Source organism: Centruroides sculpturatus, unplaced genomic scaffold (assembly GCF_000671375.1).
Source record: "Centruroides sculpturatus isolate CEXI.00-Female unplaced genomic scaffold, Cexi_2.0 scaffold466, whole genome shotgun sequence".
In the NCBI taxonomy this organism is placed as follows: domain Eukaryota; kingdom Metazoa; phylum Arthropoda; class Arachnida; order Scorpiones; family Buthidae; genus Centruroides; species Centruroides sculpturatus.
The window spans coordinates 468444-489976 of record NW_019384737.1 but is presented as its reverse complement, the minus strand read 5'-3'; the positions used below and the strand labels follow the sequence as shown (position 1 = coordinate 489976).

Sequence of the window (21533 nt, the reverse complement as noted above, 5' to 3'; positions counted from 1 at the left end):
AAAACACAAAATGGTTTAAACCAGATTGCCACCTGTCGCAATTCCTTACTGACCACGGAGGTTTTCAGAAATACCTTCACCGTTTCCAAATATCTAGTAGCGATAAATGGTAAAACTGACGGCAGTGAACATCACCTTTTAGAATGCCCTATAGTAGAACAAGGTCGAAAATTAAAATTTTACTCCAAAGAGATAACCTGGCCTTGTGATAGAAAATCATTAACTGAACCTAGATCTTTGACTTATTCAAAGAACTAATGAACAATACGTTTAAAAGGACGAAAGCATTCAACCTATAATTTTTCAAATTAGTTTGTATATTGATCTATATAATGCAACACGCTGAAGGTTTTCTTGTTTAACGGTTTATTAATTCACGATTTATACATGGCAATTGTCACACGAACTCTAGTGTAAAACTTTGAATATTGTTTCCAACTCCCAGTTGTGCCTGTCAGTACTGAATATGTAGAATTCTGTACGGGTAAATAAAGTCGATCATATCGAAATGAGCAAAAAGCCACTTCTCCACTATTCCTCGCTTCCACTGTGCACTGGATCAGCTTTGAATTTGAATCCCCAGAATGCAATTAACTTTAATTATTATTTCTTTGTTATAAAATGAAATTACAATAAACTAAACACAAGCTATAAATATTTCCACTGTGAATTCGATTTTAAAAATTTGTTTATTAAAACATTTAATTTGCAATATTAATTTTTTTTATTATACATAATAATGCACATTGCTTATAAACTCAGTTTGTACCGATATATTTAAAAATTTTACATATATATAATAATAATAATAATATTTATAGTAGAATTATGAAACAGGTAAATAGTCTCGATATTTATACGGGAATTTCTCCCTACGTCTAAACACACTTAACGTCACGTAACGGACTTAAAGCGACGTAAAACACTAATATTTTAACTGTTAAACACGCTCGCTACATACTTTCTAATTGTTTTTTAGTGTGGAAAAAAGAGAGATTGTATTCTGTATACACGCACATGTATATGTATTTATGTATATAATCCTAAACACAAAACGTTTAGCGGAGTAGTTCTCGTGTAAAACTCAAAAGTCACTACAAAATTTTGCAATTAGAAAAGAAATCACACTCCATTCCGCAGAAAAGTCTCTTCGGATTAAAAAAAATCCTATTTTGAATAAAAAGAGACTTTTCGTACGGCCGAGAAACTAAACGGCGGTCCAAGCTCGACTCCGAGCAATTATTGGATAAATTTTATGTAAATTGTAATTGTTATTTTACCAGTTACTAAATGACATGTGGGTCTTTTTATTGCCTAATTTAGTCTCTATCTGGAAACTAGAGAATAAACTTGAGAATGTTGCTTAAATTACTAAATAATGGAAAACAAATTCGTTCTAAGAGTAGAGATAACAAATAAACATACACACCTATATAAGAATATTCAATTTTACAATATTGTTCTCATAACGAACAAACAATTTTACTACACTTCAAAAAACGAAAAAAAGAATTTTGATTAACCAAAAAGAAGGAACCAGAAAAGTAACTTGCCCATGCCTCTTCCACTTTACTAAATTTTTTTTGTTTGAATCGGGTATTTAAAGTTTATATTTCTTCAAACAAATTCGGGAAAAGTGGGGGTTTGGATTATATATGTTTATGTATTTATATCGAAATGAAATATACGCTTATGCAGGAAACTTTGTTGTACAGTACATAATTGGTTTCTTCCGCAACTTCAATTCAGAGCAATATTGGACACCGAATTTATTCTTTTGCCAATGTAGAGACTGAAAAATAAAAAATTAATATATAAATTACAAGCTTATTAAAAATAAAATATTGAAAAAAATGAATTACATATTCTTAATTTGTTAAAGATTAAACATTTCAATAGAAACTTTCTTTAAATAGTGTAGAAATTAATGAATTATTTTACTTTTTAAAATTTTGAAGCTTCAAAATTGAGGAAAGAAAATTAATCAGATAGAACAGAGTTAACAATAAAAATAATAATCATCAAAAAGTTCTTTTATTTTTAGGAATAAATGTCCATTTCTGTAATTAAACATTGGTGATAAAATAGCATTTATTTTGAGAGACCTTGTATCATTTTAGGTTACTGTAATTATGTTAATTATCTGAGAATTAAGTAACATACACCACTCAAAAGAGTAACTGTCACAGTTATGTCTTCTCTTGTCTGTATTCAAACATTTTTACCTATTACCTCTAGGAAATGCCATAAACAAAAATGGCAACTCTGTAACAGAGGAGGAGTCACGTTTTCTGCAATTCACAAAGTCGGACTCAATCATTATTGAGTAACACGAGTTAATCAATGATAACGGGTGCTCTCGGCAATGATCCCAAATGCAAACTAAAAGCAACGTAACATTTATAGAATATCCTGTACTATGTTCACATTTTCTGTACACAATTGAATCAATGAAGTGCTAATCAGCTGCTCTGAAGAGACAAATTTGAATTAAATTGTCATATATTTGCCAATGATTGGGTCTATTATTCCATCACCTGAGAATTGTGGCTACTGCAGGAAGGGTGCCAATGAATTTGCTGTAACAAGCATAAGAAGAATCTGAGTATTGGTTAAATGCATGCTGTGTGACACCAGGTGCACAAATTGGAAAACTAACGGGCAAATATGAAACTGACAGTTTTCCAATGTTTAAATCTTCAACTCAAGTTGCTGAGAAAAATTTATTTAAACATAACTAATGTTTTCGGCATATTTGATAGACCATCCTCAGGTTAATTAAAAATAAAATTATTTTTTCTCAGTAACATGAGGATAGCGTATCAAATAGGCTGAAAACGTTAGTTATGTTTAAATAAATTTTTCTCAGCAACTTAAAGTGTAGTTGAGTTGTCTATTATTTGCTGAGTGAGTTGTGGTAATTGTTTTAATCTTCATTACAATGTTCTCAGATAATTAACATAATTACAACAATTTAAAAATGGTAGTATTCTTTTGGAAGGCCCTTAATAAGCTATATGAAGTGGAAAAATGCTAGATTATTTTTGCAAAATTCTCTGACCAACTTCATCCATAAAAATTTTACAATTATTTCTTCCAAAATCTATATACATATTTATGAAGTGTTAATCTATATCACTGATCTTTTATGAAATAAAATAATTTTTAAAAATATTTTTCAATGAAATTCAAAAAAGTTCCCCATTACTGAAAAATTATGTACACACTCATGTATGACACTAAATATATGATGAAATATATGCTCTTTTGGCATTACATTTATTTACTTGAACTGAATACATGCAAGTAATTCCAACATTTCAAAATGTCAAAAGTACTTGAATGTATTCAATTCATCAAGTGAATAAATTTGACTTCAAAAGAAAGTATATTTCACCCGTAAAGTTTCACAGAGTTTAATTTTTTACATCAATACCAATAGTGCATAACTGACTCACCCTCAGTTATAAAATTAATTTTATAACATTTTAATAAACTATTTACTTAAAACATTTATGAATGCAAATGAGAATCTGAGTGTGCTTAAATGTGTAGGTGTGTGAACACAATCTTTTAGCAAATCCTCTTAATTCTTTACTTAAACATTTGCCAAAATACAAATAATCAAGCCTGTTTTTGTTAGAAAAATTTGTGATAATGTCAGTTTTTCAGTGAGAATTAACAATAATATAACTTCATCTCTTAGATCAATAAAATTTTTCAGATATTTACCCAAATCCTGCTCCAAGAAGTAGAGAAAGCAAATTGGTGAGGAAGAGAATTGAAAGTACTTCGGAAGAAAACAGTCCCTGTTTCACTGCCTTCGAATTACGCAGACTCAAGGTTGTTCTTTGTGGATGTTTAAATTTCCAAATCCTTCAAAAAATTCAAACATTTACTTATAAAGTAACTTATAGGTAATACATAAAATTATATTTTTATTTTAATATTTAGATAACAAGAATTGTCTTATGGATCATATTCAGTGCAAGTGAATTATCTGTATAGTACTTCCACCGGGAAGAAAAACATACATTACTTACTAGCGTAATTTTTAGTATAAGTTTCTCCCACTTTGTAAAAGTAAAGTGGCATAAAGCAAGCTTTAGTAAAGTTTTTGCTAACCAGAAAAAACCCAAAGTGGATTTTAACTTTTATTAAAAAAAAAAAACAAATATCAAACATAGTGCTTAGCATCCATCTTTCAGCAAACTGTTTTAAAGACATTGTACACCCCAAGCAGCAAGATGTCTCCAAGCTCCTTCCCAGGGCGCTACATTCGGCATTAAGCCACCATAGCTTTAAACTATATCTGTTGTCATCTGTGATTCATGTTGATTTATTATGGGCATCTGTTTGCAAGACTAAAATGATGAAATGAAAAATCTATTCTTAAGTATATTCAATGGTGTACAAAGCATGGCATTCTGTTAAGTTACAGTACCTTACTTAAGATAAAATCAGCCAATCTTCTTGACAAGCTGAAACAATGGACAATAGTGACAAAAGCATTGAAAAGTGGAATTTAAAGGTAGTCATGAAGAATTTGATTGGTTCTTGAAAGTAGGGTAGTTTGATACCTTATGTGATACTTACTGGAGATGGAAAGAATACTTCTAATGTAAAACTTTATATACTCATTTCTGATGTAGTTTCACAACTATATATACTTATATTTCTACTATACATAGGCATATTATTCCCGCTTTTACTATAGGTTAGTATTATTTTAGGTTTTATGTTAATTGATGTAATTTATTAAGTTATTTTTGACTCTGGAAACACTCAAATTGTACCATATAAATTATAGGCAGTAGATCCTTTTCTTTACACCATTTCTACTTACAAAAAGTTTCATAAGGCTATTCTACTTCCGGACAGTGCGAAAAACATGTATTGTTATATACTGCATTTCTTGGTCTAACTCCACTTTTGGCATGGACTAGAGCAGAAAAAACTGTTTTAGATTTCATCAGCTTTGTGTTGGGAACAATTAACTTGAAAGTTGAATATGTTTAACTATAGCTTGTAATAAGCATATTACATTTTCAGACTAATTGGACAGTATTTCAACAGACTAACTTTGTAAAACATCTTATTAATAATGCTCATTTAAGTTTCATGATATTTCCAAATTATAAGAGTAAGGCATATTCTATATTGTTTGAAAGATTTTTATATTTAGTTTAAATTGTTTTGTAAGGCAGCAGTATATATGGGCTATACAATCTGTCTGAAGTTTTTGTCTGTTATCCAGAATAATGTAGTCTTATGGTCACATTCACAACAAAGAATCAAAAATTAGAGTTAGCAGTTAAGTGTTCATGTACCAAATGTGAAGTGAATGATAACTGATTAACTTCTAACTCTTGATCCTTGATTATTAATGGCTTTATTCACAATCATTAAAAATACTTATTTAAATTTATTTACGAATTTCAAAATACAGATAAAAGTCGTAAGATAATTTCTTTTATTAATTTTAATATTTTAATGTGAATTTTTTATTATTGACTTATTCCAAAACAACTGTCTTCTTTTAATTATTTTTTTACTTCAGAACTGGATGCATAGGTAGACACTGGGAATCTAACATCACTCTTTATTCAGTACGCATTTCGGGCATACACCCCTCTTCTGTCAGCTTTCCCTTTAAGATATTTAGAAAAGAGATGCTAATTAATAAACATCCTTTTTTTAAAATACATATATTTACAGTTAAAATTTCCCATTTTAACTGTAAATAGCCATTTTAACTGTGGGTAGCCCTGACATAGGACGAAGTCGCACCTCTTTTTGATAGGCAACAGTTTGGTGAGAATTGCCCACTGGTCAGTGGATAGCTTGTTTATGTTTTCCTGGAAAGTCTATGTTGTCTATCCTGGAAAGTCAGGATTCTTTTGTCAGGTCGAGTGGAGGAGGTGAGAGGGGTCGTCGGTAAGACGTTGGCGATACTCGAATTAAAAACACCAGTTAACAACAAAACAAGAATTTATTGGACATAACTTAGATAATCTAGCTACATTGAACTTATCTCAAGTTTACATGCGGAAGTGGAGGAAAGTGTGCCGAGAGAGAGTTTACAATCTTTGCTGTCATACCTCTAGGATTTGAGTACTGATGGACATGATGGAGTTGGATGTCTTTTCCTTTGTACACACGTATGTCGGGCGGCGATGATGGATGGGCTTGACGGGCGGCAATCACGAAAGGTGACGGTGGACGATTAAGGACGAGGGCAGGCGATGTTGGATTACTCTCACGTCTGGAGGTGATGGACCCGAACGCTGACAGCGATGTCAGACCCCCTCTTCTGTCGTTACCCCTCTTTTATATTACACGTCATGTTATCAGTGTTTGCCAATCGCTGATTTTTTTGATAAGTTCCCCGTGATTCATTTTCGTGTTTCTGAGAGATAGGAAATGACTCCAGGCGAAGGAAATGGGAACATCCTCCTTCGAAAAATTTCGGAAATGGGAAAATGGAGCGTTTCTTTGTTTAAATAAATGTTCTAAAATTTTAATGTTGTCGATTAATTTTATTTTATTAGGTCCGACCCTCATAATTAGCATCTCTTTTCTACATGTCTTAAAGGAAAAACTGACAGAAGAGGGTGTATGCCCAAATCATGTCAGGAAAATCTTACACATATCAATGTATTAGTTTTTCCTGAATAAAGAGTGATATTAAAAATTCCCAGTGTCTACCTATGCACCCAGTTGTGAAGTAAACAATAATGAATATTTTAGTAACTCCTCATTTCTACATATCAATTCATATTTCAGACATATTTCTATTTTTCATTTAGACATATCTTCTATTAAAATTCAGAAAACCAGTTCAACTCTAGTATTGTGCCCATACAAATCATACTTCATTCCTTTGTCCATGTAGTCATTGCTTTTTCTGTACATTTTCCTTTTTTTTTTGTTGTATAAAATATATATCATTTCATATCAGCTTTAAAAATAGTGCTCACCTAAATATCTTTTCTATTACTCAAATCTATCCCCTTATCTATTTTGATCCATCTCCAAAACAATTTCCATTAGTTATCCTTTACAAATATTCCTCTGCTATTGTTCTATTGCTGTCAAAAAACTTTTCAAATATTGATTCAAATTGTGACAAATTATTTTCAGTTAGTTCAACTAACATATGAAGTTGCAAAATGATCTACTGGATCTACTCATTGGCCTATTTTAAGGCAAGTAAATAAGTAAATACAAAATCAATTTCGCTACAGATAGATAGTTACACCACCATCATATGATAAATTTTTAATAATCAGAACATCCATCTACCACTATCCAAATAATATAGTTAAGGTTAGTAAATAAGTAAATTGTACATATATCCCTCATATAACACAATAGTTATGTTCCGAAAAGAGTCGTGTTACACAAATCCATGCTACATGAAACAAAAGACTAATCCAAATCATGGAGATATGTTCCAGATATTATCAAAAGTATACTATTCTTTTTTGTTACTAACAGAAATATATTTATTAAAACAATTGATAATTAACTATTGATTGAAAATAAGTCATCAATTACAATTAAAAGTACTGTATTATGCATTAACATTCATTTTAGTTAAATAAAGGCATTTTCTTTTTACAAAGTATCATCGTCATCTCAGCTTTTTTTGTCAATCGTAATCAGAAATATCAGCAACATTTTCATATTTTTTTATTTTTATCATAAAAATTTTTATGGATAACAAACTAAAAATATGTTATTAATTAATTGAAAATTTGTTCTAGCAAGTCACATTTGTTTAATTGAATACCGAGGGACTTTTACAGAACTTGTGTTCAAATACTGACTTTTTTGAGTACCAAGATACCAGTGTATTTCATTTGTCATTTAGACAAATGAAGTAACTCTTTAAATATGAGATTGATCAAAATTTCCTCAATCCATTTGAGACAAAAGTCAGCCAAAGGCAAAGTAGTCTTTGCCTTTGTCCAGTTTTGCCTTACAAATACATTTTGTTTTGGTTACTTCCTTCCATATGGCTAAGTTCACTTTCATTTAAGGGATAAAAGTGAATATTATAAGAGTTTTGTTTACCAAAAGTTTTATTAGTTTTGTATATTTAACTTTAATATAGATTAGATGCTATATTATTAAATTTATTATTTCTTTTTTAAGTATGAATTAGTTTGCTATTTAGAAATGACTGATCCCCACCAAATAATTTTATTTCAAATAAAAAGCACAAAATAAAAGTGTTTTTAAAATTATAAAACAGCAAATATAATTTGAAATATAATAATTTAAAAATAACTGCACAAATAGCAGCAGCAAGACAATTGTGATTCTTCCTGTACAACATTCTCCCACCTAAAACAAATTTAAATGCTTCCACTACTACAAAGAAAAACGACAAATTCCCCATACTAAAGCCTACCCAGAGTGTAAAAACAATTTTGTATCCAGTACTTGATTGCTTGCTGTTCTCTCAATTAGTTGTATGTCCTTCGAAACTTAGCATAAAGTTGCTTTTGAAAACAAATCACACAGGAACACTCCTTTTGATGAAAAAAATATTTATTTTCTATAATTTAGGATGGCTATGCATTTAGGGCTCTATGCCCCTCTTCAGTCTTTATCTATTAGGTATATAGATAAAAACTAAATTTAATTATAGTGACATCTGGAATAACTAATTATTAAAATCATAGGTAAAATAAGGACTGAAGAAGGGCACAGAACCTGAAATGCATATCCATTCTAAATTATAGAAAAGAAATCTACTTTTTTCATGAAAATGAGTGTTCCTGTGCGATTTGTTCTCAATAGTAACTTTATGTTAAGTTCCAAAAGGACATAGAAAGAAAAATTTCAGAGTTAACACTTTAAACACATAATCTGTTCCAGGAAAACACAAACGACCTTAATCCATTCCAGGAAAAATCAGTCAAAAGAAAAGTTGTTTGACCAATTTTGCAATGCAAATTTCCCTTGTAGCCTGAGGGGTAAAAACAATTTCATCTCCACATACATAGAAAAGTAAAATATTTTCAGAGCTTAGAGTCAAAGACTGATGGATAACCTAGTTGATCATATTGCAATACAAATAAAATTGGATTGTTGTTTATGTTAAAAGATATGAAATAATGATCTGAAAAAGTATAACATTGCCAAAGTAAACAAAGCCTTCAAAACATATCAATAGTTAATTTTTAATCCCTGTAATGTAAGTTCAAGGATTTGAATGCTAGCAAAACTAAGTTTCAACACCTTACTTTTACTAATATTACACATGTTCAATTCAGTACTTGACTGTGATACTACAATTATAAAAGTGGATAAACATTATTAATAATTTAAAGAATGGTTGACTGAAATACAAGTCTTTCTTAATATTGCATTAAAAGAGACTAGAATTTAGTCTTTTTAGTATTATTATAAATCTGTTTTAAATTAGACAAACTACATAGATTTAAAAACAAAAATACTTTGAAAGTAAATAAGTATTATTAGTTGTAAATATTGCTTTTTGTTATTATAATAAATACATTAATATACAATCATTTGAATGTATAGCTAACATTTGTAATGATTTCACCCATTAGAAGTGAATAGTTTATTTTAAGTAACAACAATGACTTAATAATTTATGTAATTTGAAGTCAATGACATTAATTTCCCATCATATAAATTTCTGATTTTTTATATACAAATCCCAATAATTTAAATTTTTGTCACATACATTTCAATTTGAATATATGCAATTTTTAAATTACATATTTAACTTTTACAAATAAATAATTCATAGATTATATTAGTCACGTTGTTGTCATTATTGTATAATCTGCTAAGCAATTTGGTATTCTTTGGCCTTTCAAAGATGGGTCTTAATAGCCTAAAAAATATCAAACTACATTCATTTTTGATAAATTAGGAAATGTACTGATATACAGAGTGCATAGTAAAGTCCCTTTAACTGGAAAATTCTTGTAAACAGAGAGAGCTACAGCTGTGCAAGTGCGGTAACAGTATAGTAAAGTGACTATACCCGATCTAATGCAAACGACAGCAGCACTCCTAGTGGCGAAAATTGGAAGATAGACAGTGCAAAATGAAAACAGATAGAGCAAAATTTCCGATTAGAAACTTTTAGAGCATCAATTAATTAGTATGAAACGACATGTAGTTCACACGGATAAGATAAATTGTTGCCTGTATACCCAAAAATGTCCAAAAGTGATGCACGCCATTTTGTGTAAACGTTTGAAAAGAATAGCCATAGGTATGAAAAAATATGCACAATTTATTGCATAAAATACATATTTACGTCAATACAGTTTGATAACAATGGCGTGTATCATGAGCAATGGCAAACTTTTCGAACATACTCGACATTAACTTGATATCACTGTGTGACAGTTTGCCTTTCCATTGTTTTTTGTGTGATGTTATCAAACTGTATTGATGTAAGTACGTATTTTATGCAAAAAATTTTGCATATTTCTTTATACATACGGCTATTCCTTTCAAATGATTACACAAAATGGCATGCATCACTTTCAGACATTTTTAGGTATACAGGCGACAATTTATCTTATCCATGTGAACCACATTTCGTTTTGTACTAATTAATTGATGCTCTAAAAGTTTCTAATTGGAAAGTTTGCTCTATCTGTTTTCATTTTGCGCTGTCTATCTTCCAATTTTCACCACTAGGGGAGCTGCTGTCATTTGCTATTACCACCTCAAAAAACTGTCTTGAAGAACATTTATATTAAATGCAGTAAAATATAAATGTTTGTTTAATGATAGGTTTTACATCATTTTGTTTTAAATAATGTAAAACCTAAATAAATTGAAAAATATAGGGTCTACATTAATTAAACAAGCAGGGAAAACTTTCCAACCATATTAAAATCCAAGTTAAAATAATTTTAACTTGGATTTTAATATGGTTGGAAAGTTTTCCCAAATAATGTAAAATATAATGTTCACAAATAGAAATTTTGGTTGAAAATTAATTTTGATTAATATTTTAATTAATTTTTAACCAAAATTTATAATTGTGAACATTATTGTCTGAACATTGAACATTCCAGTTCTGTACTTTTCAAGACATTAATTATGAATAGTCACAAACTGTTATGTTTGCTTAACATTATAGAAAATATCAAAAAATTAAAAAAAAATCAAAATATAGAAGTATAGAAAGTATAAAAATTTAATTAATGATGATGATGATGATAAAATAATAAATAATACAATAAAAATATTTCGCAGAAACAGTTAAAACTTTCATTTTCTAATAATGACAATATAATAAGCAGACAGAAGCAATGTACAGCTAAATGTTGGCATAGTATTAAACAGTGAATGACACTTGAAAACTATATATAAAATTGAAAACATTTTTGACCTTGATTTAGGTCATTTTCAGCTAGTAAAATAAAAGGAACTCTGTTTATTCTACTAGCTGAAGATGATCTAAATCAGGATTAAAAATGTTTCAAATTAAACATATATTTTTAGTAACCTCAAATTTAGCAGATTTTGTTTTGTTACTACATTCTTATATGTGAATGTATTACACTTACTTGTGTGACAAGGTCACATATCCACTTCTTTTTATATTAAAATACTCTCTTAAATTATATATTAACCAAACAACTGGATTATTTAATTAAATTTATTAAATTATGACAGCAGCAAAAAATTTTACAATGAAAATAATACCAATTTAATTAAAGATTGCCTTGAAATAGTCTATAAATAATCCAACTGTCCGGTTCTCTTTTTCTGTTAATTATGTTTTACATTAAAATCATAACTATTACATTACACCTTACTTTGGAGGTGCTTGATCAGGTCTGCTACTCCAGTCCCAAATCCAATCAGTGCTAACATGCCTATCTCTATTTAATATGTCAACCTACAAAACATTAGTAAAAATTAGAAACATATATTACCAAAAAAAATTCTGAAAGAAAAATAAAGTATTTCTGATAATTTGAAATTCTATAAAAAAGTTTCTTCTAATATCTTAAAGACATTTTATGTAAAATAAGTTAATAAATTTAGAAATTATTTCATACAAAAAGTTTGTTATTGTGTATTAGTCAATTTATTTCTATAAATGGAAAATTAACTAACATGAGTAAGTAGATGAATTATCATATTCTTCAACTGACAAACACACTTAATACTTGAAAGCATATATGAACAATACAGTCTTTATAAAAAATATATTACACAGAAAATATCTGATCTAATCCAAATATTCGCAGAAATTTCTGTAAAGATAGCAATGCAGTTTAATACAAACAGCAGATTTGTATGATAACCAGTTAATGAACAAAGTATTTGGGCATTATAAACAAACATTACATTATATTAATAATTAAACTTAGGAGTTCCATTAATATCGAAAATGACATTTTATACTTTATCTAGTGTAATTTCTGTCAAATATGGTTCAGGACAAAACAATCATTTCATTCTTGTGAATACTCAAAGTTTCAGACTTTCTTGAGTCTAAGACTTTTTGAAACAATTATCCTTCTCAACGTACTTTAAAAATTTACCAATGTATATAAATAGCTACAGTAGACTCTCCCTTATTTAAACAAATGTGGCGGGAGTGATCTGGATATTAGAAAAATCCGGATAAGAGAATGTAAGAATTTTCAAATAAGACTGTAGCACACACGTCTATTGTATGTATAAAAAGTTTCTTTTGCTTTTTATGCTTACTTTTGACAATTACAATTAATTTTCAAATTATTCTGTTAAAGTTATTTGTTTTGTTGTTCTCGATTCACTGATGAGCTTCTAAATCATGCCAATGCCTCATTATTATCACTTCAGCAGTAGTTGATGCAATGTGGTCTTCTACAAACTTCAAAGCAATCTTAATAAAAAACAAATTAAAAAAATGTATACACTGCAGTATGGAAATGTAAGATTAGTGTACAATATTTTTGAACTGACTTTAATCAGTTCGGATAAGGGAGACTCCAGACAGGGAAGAGAATCAATCTACTGTACTCATTAATGTATATAAAAATTTATAATTTTCGACAATATTTATACAGTAGAACCTTGATTATCTGGATCTCTATTATCCAGATTGTTCAAAACAAACAAAAATTTTACGAATTTGCTGATTTGCACTTGGCGAATTACGACACTGTTTATGTACGTGATGGAATGCATAACTTTTTTTGTTTCAACAACGTCACACCCAGCACAGTGGTCGTAAACTCTTAAATACATTTTACGTCGTAATAAAAATATAACTTGACATACGTATTTATAAATAATTTATATTCAAATTACATCATTTCTATGACCAAGGGCAACGTAAGGCATGGACGACATATGCCTTGTGGTCTGAAGGGAGTCGCTCCTCGAAGGTTTATGCATTACTTAAAAGCCGCAAACGCGACGAAAAAAAATTTTACTTGTCATAAAACAATAAATAGTTTGTCAAATTTTTATTCATAAAAATACAGTTTCAACTGCTTTTTATTTTATAAAATCTGTCTTCTTGCGCCACCAGAGGGCCTTTTAAACAATAGGTAGTCTGTTAGCACTGGTCAGTAGTAGTCCAAATTCAATACGAACATTTGTTTCTTGAAAATTTGATCATGATTTAAGTACAGTATTTATTTTTAATATTACCGATATGTCATCGAAAAGAAAACATGTTGCATTATCATTAAAAGACAAATTAAAGTATTTGTTTCGATTATCCAAATTTTTCCTTATCCGAACTACCTTCATCCCCAATTAGTCCGGATAATTAAGGTTCTACTGTAATTGCAAAATCAATAATTTGTTTGTATTTTGTTTTACTTTGGTTATTACACAAGATTAATTATAATATAACAACAAATAAAAATTAACTGTTAATCACTAATCATATAAATAACAATGAAAATTTTATACACAAAAATTAAACATTTCTTACTTTATTTATAATAAAAGCATCATTGCAAGCAGGTTCATTCACTGGACTGTGAGGACTTTTAGGACTAAAAGAAAAAAGACATCTTGATGAAATTGTGAATAGAGGAAATTATTTTCATTCATTATTTTTCTTAATAATAATGATAAATAAGAAACTTTAATATTAATTAAAATTTTTCCATTTCTTGATATATATTAGATATACAATAATAGAATTAGTCATTAAATATTACTACTAATATTTAAAAATAAAAAAAAATTGTGTATAGTTAAGGATAGTGGAAACTAGGGTAGCATGAACAATAGGTTTAAGGTTACACTAGGTTCTACTATACTCTATAATCTAAAATATCTGATAATCCAGCAGTTCAAGAGACTATGGGAATTTGGTTTATTTTTTGATGGCTCAGCAAATAACAAGAGAGAATATTAAATTTGATATCAATAAATCAAATCATTATTGTAAATTCTCAATATATTAGATTGATACAGTGAAGCAATAGTCCTAAATATGCAGCTTAACAATACACAATGTCAAAGTCAGTAAAACTGAACCTTATATGAGATACAAGAGAGAAACCTATATTGTGATGAATACAAGGAATAATCATCATACTTCTAAATGGGGAAAAGACTAGTAGTTATAAACATAATGCCTGGCAAACATTCTGAACCACAACAGCTGTAGTCCGACATTCTCAAATATGGAAAATAAGAAAATTAGAAAAATAGAAGTTATTGTATGTTGTATCAAAAATCTACAAGAAAAACCAATACAAAATAAAAGTGATCTACATGATTCTGTAGAAAAAAAATCTTCAGTTTGTTTAAGAAAGTAAATGATTCTTGTTTTTCTAATATTTTGGTTTGCTTATTATAAACAAACACTCTTTCTATAAACAGTAAATTTCCGGAATTAAAGGTCACACATTGTCTCTCACATACACATCATTGTGTCATCATAATTCATCCAGCTTTTCAACAAATCAAGTTGATTCACTCATTTAATTTAGATTGTTTAATCTTCTAATATGTAGCTTGTCATTCATAAATATACAATTGCTAATTCTAAAACAAAAACTTCCTACTCAGAAATGAATCATTTCACTCATTGATGTATTTAAAAATTGTAATAATTTTCCAATAATAACTGATTGAAGTGAAGATTATTTCAAAATATAAATGTAAAGCTTCTAGATGATAAGAGGTGATTATGTAATTATCAGTCATTATATAAAACTCATAAATTAGTTAATCCTATAATCCTTTGTACACATTTCAAAAAAAGCTAATATAAATGTGGCAAATACTTTTAATAAATTCAAGAAAATTAAAAGTGGTTTGATTGAAGGGATAAAGCAATAACATTAGGGCAGTCGGAAAAGGGAGATGCCTCCAAGAAAACTTATCTACAGAAAACTGTCCCTTATTTAGGCATAAGAGATGTGAAAGAAACCTAGAAGAATCCAGGCGTTCCAGCCTATTGGTCAATCACAAACTTATCCACTTAGCCATTGATGGCAAGAATTAAAGCAAAAAATTTAAGATAAATTCTCCTAGGATTTACAATGTTTTTATGACACTACTCACAATTTATATATTCTATTTTATAGCATAAACTGATAAAACTTATTAAAATAACTGTTTTTAGTTGATTGTCAATGAATAAATAGTGTTAAGTACTGTACATAATTAAACACCATCATTTTTCTCTATTCACTTAAATGTCTATTAGATACAGATATCTACAATTATGAAACTCTACAGTTAATTGGGATATTTTAGATGTTCTTACTAATACTTTACAGCCTTTAATTTATTGTTAAAAATAATTATTATGTCTAAAATCTCTGAAAACAGCACTTTGGTTATAGAAGATAAACATTTCATATCAATAAATATGCAAGATGCATTTTTATTAACTATTACAAATTTATATTTCAGAAGTAAATATATAATAGAAGTAAATTTCATTCCAAACAAATGAAATGTTCAAAATTCCGATGCCCATATACTTAGACATATTTAAAATCTATTATCCTTATTTACAAGTAAAAAACAATATATCCCAACTTAGAGAATTCACTCATCCTTCTGTAATAAAAAAACTTTAAACTGCACTTAATTGTCATACTAAACAATTATGTTTTTGCAGTAAATTTTTTAAAAATGTTTGAAACCCAAGCACTTCCCAGTTGTGTTTGCTCAACTTCATGAACATAAATTATTCCGAAAACAAAAAAGTTCAGAATATTTAAAAGTAATTTCAAATGTTTTTACAATATTTGATGCGTTTAGAATAATTTATGCTCCTGAAGATGAGTCAACAAATTTGATTTTAATTAATTATATACAGCTTTACCCAACAGTTGGCTCTCATCAGTTTCAGTCTGATCTTACAAGCATATTCAGTTCATTAAAAAAATATTGAGGTACAAAACATACTGCACTTTCCTTGTTCTATTATTAACACATTAGCATCACCTCATATTCATTGTTACTATTTCATATTAAAAAATGCAGTCACTACACAGTTCCTAATAGGGATACTATACAAAAACTTATTTCATTGATTACAAAACATTCTTTTTATGGTCTCATTAAGCATTGGTTAGTAAGGTAATTGGTGTTTTTTAATGCCTAATATCATGCTAAATTCACAGACCAATAGATATATAGGCGTTTTGCATTGTTTGCGTCATTTGGGGTAATTGGTCGAAAATATTCGACGGGTTGGGAAATAGAATTTTTCACATAGGAAATAACAGAAGAAAGTTCTGAACTGTTTACCAGAACACATTAAATTAGAACAATGGAAAAATTCACTCAAAAATCATAAATTTTTTTCTTTTCAGTTTTTAGGAGTTAACTTCTAAACCCTAGAATTAACTGCCACCAATGTTAAAAAAAAAAAAAACATTAAAGAGAAAGGGGATCTGAACCATTTTTATATTCTGTTTGATGACACAGAATCAAGTTAAATATTCTTTTCTGGGATTCCAATAGAAAATTTCATTATATTACAGAGTATATCAATCATATTCAGAACAGAAATCAATTTTTGTACAGAAGTCAGATAATACTGTTCTCAATCGTACAGAAGTCGATTTTCACAGAGCCTTGGGATGCCACAAGTACTATTTGGGAGCGTCACAAGATTTGATTTATTTTAAAATCTAAATTACTGGATATCAAACATCATACATACACTAAAATATGCAGTAACCTATCACTTCCTCAATTTTCAACATTTTTTTGACCTAGACAAGCCAAAAGTTTTTCAGGAAAGAATCTGATTCTTAGATAAATGCTCAATTCTCCAAATTTTTTTCTATATAAACTAACTGAAGGATCCATTGTGTGAAGTTTACTAAAGACAGATTTTTATAATTTTATTAATTTCCAACTCAAGCACTAGAAGTGCAAAAGTTATCTAACAAAATCAACATAAACCAAGCAAGCAAATATATAATATAAATAAATGCTAAAAACTATCTATATTATTGTTAATCGGGTATGATCCCTAAACACTTCATATCTGGTCTCGATTTTCATCTATCTATCTATCTAACTCTGTTCTCGAGATTACATCAAGACAGACAAACAGACGGACGACAATAGCAATCTGTAAGTGTACGATTTGAAAATTGCAGCCTAATTAGTTTTCTAACAGTCGCAATTTAAATATCTTGTTATTTTACTAAATATCAATTTTATTTTCTATTAATAGATAGTTGCACACGTCTTTTTTATTCACAGTTACTTGCGAAATCTCTCGCTAGAAAGCGAAGTTGACATCGAATTATTTATAGAAAAATATTTTCAAACGGCCAACTCTCTTTTATTGCATTTATAATTAAAATAAAAATATTTCCAGCCATTTAAATATAAATAAAATGATTTACTACTACTACTATACTCGTGTAAAACAAAATTAAACGTAAAAACAGTAAACATTTATACCAGTTTTTATTTATTTATTAGTGACTGCTGTAAAAAAAAATAACAATAATAAAGGTACGAATTATCTTTTGAATTTCGGCAATTTTAAAAATAAGTTTTAGCAGCTTATATTAATATAATTACGCAGATGGAATCGATAGCAACGAGCAGAAGGGCAAAAAGACCGGAGTGTCAATAACAATTATCATTCCTTCTGCTGATATAAACACGATCTTGCAGAACGACGTGCATTGTAAACTGACCTAGAATTGGCTGATGCGTATCCTACGTCATAAGTAAACATTTGGGTCGAGGAATCGACTTAAATTTCTACTGAAAGGCGTTTTGTTGTCAAACAGGAAATAAAAAACTGGCTCGAACGATGTTAATGAAAAGGAAATTTATTTTTAAATTCAAATTTATTTCGTGATAACGATAATTGATTTTTAAAGGTCATTTAATACTTATTTATAGTATTTTGTGCTTGTTTGTTTTGCAGTTTTTCTGCTACTTGTAGTTGAATATTGGAAACGATCCAGCCCAATGTTCATTATTATTAAAGGGCTAAAATATACTTTAAAACTATTGCAAGCAGTCGATTAAAATTAATTACGCTTGACCTGTGTACTGTGGAGCGTATCGCGCGCGCACAAACAAAACGGGAAGAGCACGAGTTTATTCATAAATATTTTTTACTTACACACTTATTGATTAGCAATTTAACACAAGTTACGAATAACAAATCTTAGCTGCAAACGTTAAATAATTATATTTTAAAAATCCAACAACGAGTTGCATAACTTTCTCGGCTATTATGAGATCTCATTTAGAATTTAACTTTTGTCATTTTAATTACAATATAACTTAATAAAATTGTGTGGCACCATCTGTTATAAAAACTTTACCATTTTATAATTATTAAAAATATAAAAAGCTTAATTTTGAGGGCAGAGGTGAGTTTTATAAACAAAAAAAAAAAAACTATAAATGTTAATAGAGAGTAAAATCATCATTACATCTGACTCTACCGGAGATACACACGACCCTCTTTATCTCCCCACCCCCTTGACTTATAACCACCAAAATTTAATAGTATAGATGCCCCTCATATACAAGCCACCGTGCCACATTTCATTACTTAATCTTTACCCTATTTTGAGATATTAAACGAAACAGACACCAACACACACGTGAAACTTTTTCTTTATTTTTGCTTTTTTGGATTCAGGTGGTCTAAAAATGTGGGTCAAATTTGACACGATTCCCATACAATCACTTGTTATGTATACATAACAGCTGGGAAATTAAAACGCCATGAATGAATTATAATTACCTATCTCTATATGAAGAAATTGCACTTCCAACGGCAGAAGAATGATTGCTTTCACGTTGAGCTTCTAACAATAATTTCTCTACGCTGCCATTGTACATGGATCCCACAAAAGAAACCGGGGTGTTTCTCGAATTCGACTGTGCTTCTTCTCCGCTTCCATAATTGACTTCTATCCAAGAATCTAAAACAAAATTTAAAATTATTCAATATTAATATAATTTATAAATTAAAATTTATACTTTTATCCCATTTGCAACTGTATTACTTCTTTTAGTCAAGTCAGGAGAGTTCTCTCATTCTTATATAACCTCTGAATATAATTTTAAAATGAAAATATAGCAATAGCTACTTCTATCATATTACAGCAATTCTGTATGGCTATGTATCAGAGAAAAAAACCAATTTAATGAGCTTGCCATTAAAGAAGATATATTTATAAAGATCATATTTACCCTCATAACTATATAGTTCATTCTTAGCAATCTAATTGGAACGTGTAAGGCCCGAACTATATAATTATGCTTATCTACAACTTAGAAGAAAAATTTGCAGAGCCTCCGAACAAATGACTATTAGTAATGACTGCAGTCGTGAGATCCAAAAACTGAAAAATAACAATTGAGATAAAGATGTAAATAGGACAATGATCTGTGCTTTGAATAAGGCTGATATAGCAGAGATAATTCTGATAAAAAAAAATTAAATGCCATACAAATGCTAACTGATATTATTTTATGTAGTTTAAATTGAACATAAAATTCATCAACAATTTCAATTTAATTCAACAATTTTATAATACATGTGTAAAAAAATTTACAAATCATCCCACAAATGTTAACATTTTTGTGTCATCAGCTGGATAAGAAAAATTAAAAACAAAACAATATTAGGCAGAATAAAAGTATTTTAAAGTTTTGTTTTTCAACAAATTAACATATAATTTTTGAAATTTCTACACAAAAAATTTGTCAAATTAAAACACAAATGACAAGGAGACTTTCATTTGTTTGATGTTTATGGATATTTTTGAAGTAATTTTTTAAAAATTACAAAAAACAAAAAAACACTAAATGAAATGATAAAGTAACCATATCAATTTTCACAGCTTTTAGAAAGTTACAAGCTGCAACAACTAATGTGACAAACATTAGTCCTAGTAGCAGCTATTAACTGGCCCACTAGAACCATAGTTTAACATATTAATTTGTTTATTTTAAGAACGAAAGCGTAAGAAAGCATGACTACATTCTTCTGATTATTCTTATCAGAATAATGCCCGAGAGCAGGGTGTAAGTCAATAACACATTAAAATCAATATATATTAACTAAGCAAAGTTGAATTTAAAATTTTATTATTAGTATTATATAATTTTTAATTTGAAAAAGTTGTTGTAACTCTAACTTATGTAAAAGTGTTAAATTGTTATTTGCATGGATTATAATAATAATCCAGTTACTGAAACTGAATACAATCAACTTTTTTTACATATGAAATTACTGAATATTTGAAACCTTCTGTAAAAGAATATTTCAGAAATCACAAGGCATATGATTAGATTACAGCTATATGCCAGAAACCACACTACAAATAAAAATAATCCCCTCGTATTACTGTAAAAAGCAATTTTAAATTATTATTCCTTTTATTTTAATACATTAGAATTGATGTTAAAATCATAAAATAATTAAAAACAGAATATTTGAGATTAAAATTAGCCTATAAAAATGAAATTAAACACGATGAAAATACTGGCAGAAAAGGTCAGTCAGAGGCACTCAAACTTAATTTCATGTCATGAGTTAATTGGTAATGCATAACTGCATAGTAAACAGAATTTGCCTTGCCAATAGAATAATGAAAATATTTGAATAATTAATAATACATGTTTTAAAAAGAATAAACAAACAATTATTTTTATTCGTGTGCCTTCAATTACTATTCTCCTAGAATTAATTATTTTGAGTAGCATTAAGAAATGGATATTAGGAAAAAATTCATGGAACAATACGGTCGTAATGTGCGGCATTTTATTTTCCCCAACTCTCTTTTATTGCATTTATAATTAAAATAAAAATATTTCCAGCCATTTAAATATAAATAAAATGATTTACTACTACTACTATACTCGTGTAANATACATGTTTTAAAAAGAATAAACAAACAATTATTTTTATTCGTGTGCCTTCAATTACTATTCTCCTAGAATTAATTATTTTGAGTAGCATTAAGAAATGGATATTAGGAAAAAATTCATGGAACAATACGGTCGTAATGTGCGGCATTTTATTTTCCTTGAATCATTACAAA

At 28.7% G+C, this 21533-nt stretch overlaps 1 protein-coding gene across 2 annotated transcripts in view; it reads right to left on the bottom strand.

Moving 5' to 3' along the window:
* Positions 1–675: 675 nt before the first annotated feature.
* The window catches only part of LOC111628297 (BCL2/adenovirus E1B 19 kDa protein-interacting protein 3-like), a 30765-nt gene continuing 9907 nt past the window's right edge, over positions 676–21533 (bottom strand). For both annotated transcript variants that reach the window (XM_023372059.1, XM_023372060.1), the window contains exons 2-6: positions 19226–19406; positions 13952–14015; positions 11829–11911; positions 3733–3876; positions 676–1792 (exon numbers count right to left, since the gene is read on the bottom strand). In XM_023372059.1, the coding sequence (XP_023227827.1) occupies positions 1741–1792; positions 3733–3876; positions 11829–11911; positions 13952–14015; positions 19226–19406 (524 nt within the window). In that variant the 3' untranslated portion in view covers positions 676–1740. The remainder of the gene's footprint in view (positions 1793–3732; positions 3877–11828; positions 11912–13951; positions 14016–19225; positions 19407–21533) is intronic.